A 4,019-nucleotide genomic window follows, 5' to 3' on the forward strand; every position below is an offset into this window, starting at 1 on the left:
TTGTCTCAACCTCAATTTGACTATATATTGGCATCAACCTCAGGACATGACCTTCTATTTTCTGCCTGAACAACTCAACTCATTGTAGTCTAAAGCTTGTGGGTATCAGCATGGGAACGATTCAGCCTATGGCAGGAAACTACAGCAGTAGCTTAGTGGGCCAACATGGATGTTGGGAAGTCACTTGCACTCAGTCTGACCCAGTCCCCTTACACTGATTCCTACATTTCCTCCATCTGCTGCAGCTCTTCATAGAACATGAGATTGAAGGGACAGAGCCAGGAGTTCTTACTCTTTTCTCCTGTAGAGCATTTCCAAAAATTCACTTGGTTTGGATTCATTTTTCCTTGATTTCTGACACTGGGTCTGACCACATAACCATAAAAGGGAAAGTGATGTAAGCAGAAGGATTCACTGGCATGTCTATCTCACATTCCCAGTCTTTCTTTTTATTTCTTTATCCTTTCTATGTTTTTCATATTTATTGGATACTCCCTGTATTTACATTTCAAATGTTATACCCTTCCCCACCACTTCCCTCCTTCTTCCCCTCAACTTGTTTCTTCCAGGAAGGTGCTCCCTCTCCCAATCACCCTCTCCACCTCAGTGCCTTGGCTGATTGATGATGTTGCTCTTTCCATGAGGGTGCAAATCTTTCAGCTCTTTCAGCCCTTTCTCTGGCACTTTCACTGGGGTCCCTGTGTGGAGTCTGATGTTTATCTGCAAGCATTCTCATCTGTGTCTATATGGCACTTGGGGAGCCTCTGAGGAGACATCCATATCTGGTTCCTACCAGTCAATACTGCTTGGGATCAGCAATATTGCTTGAGTTTTGTGTCTGCATATGGGGTGATTCTCCAAGGGAGGAAGTCTCTGTAGATCTTTTCTACAATCCCTGCTCCTCTACTTAACCTTGTATTTTCCTGGCCCCAGTTTTGTTCTTCCTTCTTTGAAGGACTGAGCGTTCCATATTATGGCCTTTTTTTCTTTTAGAGCTTCACAAGTTCTGTGGTTTCTTGGGTATTGTGAGGCTTTTTTGGGGGGTAGTATCAACTGATAAGTGAGTACATACCCTGACTGTTCTTTTGTGGCTGGGTTACATCGATCAGGATGATAGCTTCAATTTCCACCCACTTGTCTAGGAATTTCATGAACTCCTTGTTTTTAATAGCTCAGTAGTACTCCATTGTGTATGTGTACCATAAGTTCTGAATCCATTCCTTACTGGAAATCAAACACTGCACCTCAATGAGTAGCAAGCATTCTTAAACACTGGATCTTGACTCAAAAAGAACATATATGCAATTCAGATTGTGCCCTTTGAAGCATACAAGTGTAAATCTCTGCAAGGAAATAACAATTAGGTGTTTTTGTATTCTGCAAAGTCTAGGAGAAGAACGGGGCAGATATGAGATGACCCAATATAATGGGCCAGGAAGGAACAATAAAAAATTATGAATTTAGAGAATTAAGTAAAAAATGCACGTTCTCATTCAAAAACAGTTTTATTGGAACCTATGGGAAATTATGATGCTAACTGGTTACAGAAGGTAACAATATCAGACTTCAGTGCCTCCCCAATAAAGGAGAGGAAGAGAACCTCAGCCTCTGGGAGCCTGGAGGTACAGCTTTCCCCTGCCTGGACATGGCGATCTGTTACCAGTGTCCAGAAGAACTAAGTCCCTCAGCTCCACCAGGATACCACACCTCATGTAACCTGCTCCAGCCTTGACCTCTTAAAATTTTGGTTATATGATTGTACTTGGTGGTTTTTGTTTAAAAGCGGTTTTTTTTTTTTTTTTTTTTTTTTAAGTAAGACTGCCTGCTCTGAAACCTAAGCAATTTTTATTATTTGGCTACTAACCACTTACCAATTAGTACATATCATGCATGTCATTTTTGGTTTGTATTACCTCAATCAGGATAATATGTTTTTTTAAAGGAATACAGTTTTGCAATTTTTATTATGGAAAGTTTCAACCATATACAAAAGCATAGAGAATAATGAATTCTCAGACATCTATCACACAGCTTCAACAATTATCATGTCAGAGTCGATCTTGCCTCATCTATGGACAAACTTATACCACCCCGATTGTACTGAAGCAAATAAACAGTAGCATCTGTGTAAATTTTCAGTACAGTTTTCTTAAAGATAAAGGTTCCTTTAGAAAGCAAATCCACAGTACAAATCACAAGCAGACACTCCAGTAAATTATAATGTGTGGTTTTATTTTAAAATCTGTAAGATGTGGGGACACAATACATTTCACTGGTACCATGAGGAAGAGTGTGAACACTAAATGGGAGTGTGAGCCTTTCCCAATACAGTGGTTTATAATGAAAGATCGAAACACAACAAGCAACCGAATCAGAACCTCTTTGGAACCCTTTGGAGAAGCTGTGCAAGAAGCTGACATCACACCCACCCTGTGAAAAAAATCTGCAATATGTCCCTGTCCTTGGCATAAAGTTATCCTTTTGGCAAGAGTTGAGCTGAGCTCCCTCATTTAAATGGTTCATTTTGTGTTTTCCTTTACAGTGGTCTCTTCCCCTGGAAGTCTTTCCAAGGGACACCGATGTAGCACTCTCACGCCTCTGCACAAACATGCAGAGAGCTTGGTACTGGGGAACCAGCTGAAGGTACTAGGGAAGGCACGGGAACCGCAGCCAAATGAAACAGGGAGCGAGGCAAAAGACACTTAGGCAAATAAATGGCCCAATTAGCTTGGAAAACTGCCAACATAGCCGTTTCTCTTCATGCCCACCACCAAATACAGAATATTGAATCAGTAAATCCTAAGGCAGCGGATATTCTACTGGCACCAGATTGGAAGGGAAATGTTTATCCACAAAGAGACTACAAAATACTAATAGCATCAAAGATCTCCAGTGATGCCAACCGTATTTCAAGTAGTGTGTTGGATGCAGAATATGCAGAGTAAGGAAAAACAGTCGTTGCTCTCAAAGGTCTAATGAAGAAGGCAGACACATCCGAAAAGCGCAACGAAGGCTGTAGGTGCTGAATTAAGTCTGTTCACACACAAGAGTACAACAACCAGAGCAGAAACATTTTTTGGCAAGATAGACAGAGGAGTGTTCCAAGATGTAGGAGGAAAACCAGATGAGTGGTCTCCTTGGGAACCTCAGAGGTGCTCAGGTGAACTTGACAATACCTCTGAATACTGGGTTCACATCAAGGATGACTTGAGTGTGACCTTGAGCTTGTCTCTGTCCACTAGGGCTCGCTCTCTGGCGGGGACCTGGCCGCCTAGTTCCCATTAGTAGGGGAGCCGCCCAGCTTCAGTTTCTCCAGGTACTGGGCATGCGCGGGCCTGTGGCACTGCAGGACCTTGATGGCATCTTCAATCTTGAACCACTGGCGCTTTCTGCGGATGCTGACCGAGTCTTCCCAATCCTCCAGCAGCTCGGTGACGGTGAGCACGAACACGTAGGTCCGGTGCTTGCGGTCCTGGTTCTGCTCGAAGACGCCCAGCAAGCGGCCCAACTTGCCCTTGACTCCCGCCTCCTCGTACACCTCGCGCACCGCCGCGCAGTCGGGCTCCTCCTCGGGCTCCACGCCCCCTCCGGGCACGATCCAGCGGTCGGGGTAGCGGCTGCTGCTCACCAGCAGCACCTCCTCTTCGCGCTCGCTGCGGAGGCACAGGCACGCTGCGCGTTTCCTGTAGCCCTCGGGGTCGTAGGTCCGCGTCTGGTTCGGCTTCCACTTCATCCTCTGCTTCGCCAAAGACACAGCCTCTGAGGTCGCTTACAGCTGCCTAGGGAGCAGCCAAGGAGCTCCTGCTGGCAGGGATGGGGCCTGGAGATGCTGGAGGGGAGCAGAGCAGAGTCAGGATAATCTTTTCTAGTACCATCATTTGCCTGTAAAATTCCTCATGTTTTTATTTATTCTTACCTGTATTATTTTATTTTGTTAATAAACTACATTTGTTTGAGTACTATCTGGGTTGTTTCCCGCTTCTGATTATTGCAAATCAGGTGGCTATGAAAATAGTGAC

The 4,019-nt window shown here is 44.5% G+C and overlaps 1 protein-coding gene across 1 annotated transcript; it reads right to left on the reverse strand.

Moving 5' to 3' along the window:
* Window positions 1-3,271: 3,271 nt before the first annotated feature.
* Window positions 3,272-3,733, reverse strand: LOC308424252 (diphosphoinositol polyphosphate phosphohydrolase 3-alpha-like; the record flags this gene model as incomplete). The annotated part of the gene is made up of 1 exon (XM_080921182.1): window positions 3,272-3,733. One exon carries the CDS (start codon window positions 3,731-3,733, stop codon window positions 3,272-3,274), a length of 462 nt encoding a protein of 153 aa, XP_080777308.1.
* Between the last annotated feature and the right edge of the window lie 286 nt (window positions 3,734-4,019).

The sequence above is a fragment of the Micromys minutus genome, assembly GCF_963924665.1.
Source record: "Micromys minutus genome assembly, chromosome: 9".
In the NCBI taxonomy this organism is placed as follows: Eukaryota; Metazoa; Chordata; class Mammalia; order Rodentia; family Muridae; genus Micromys; species Micromys minutus.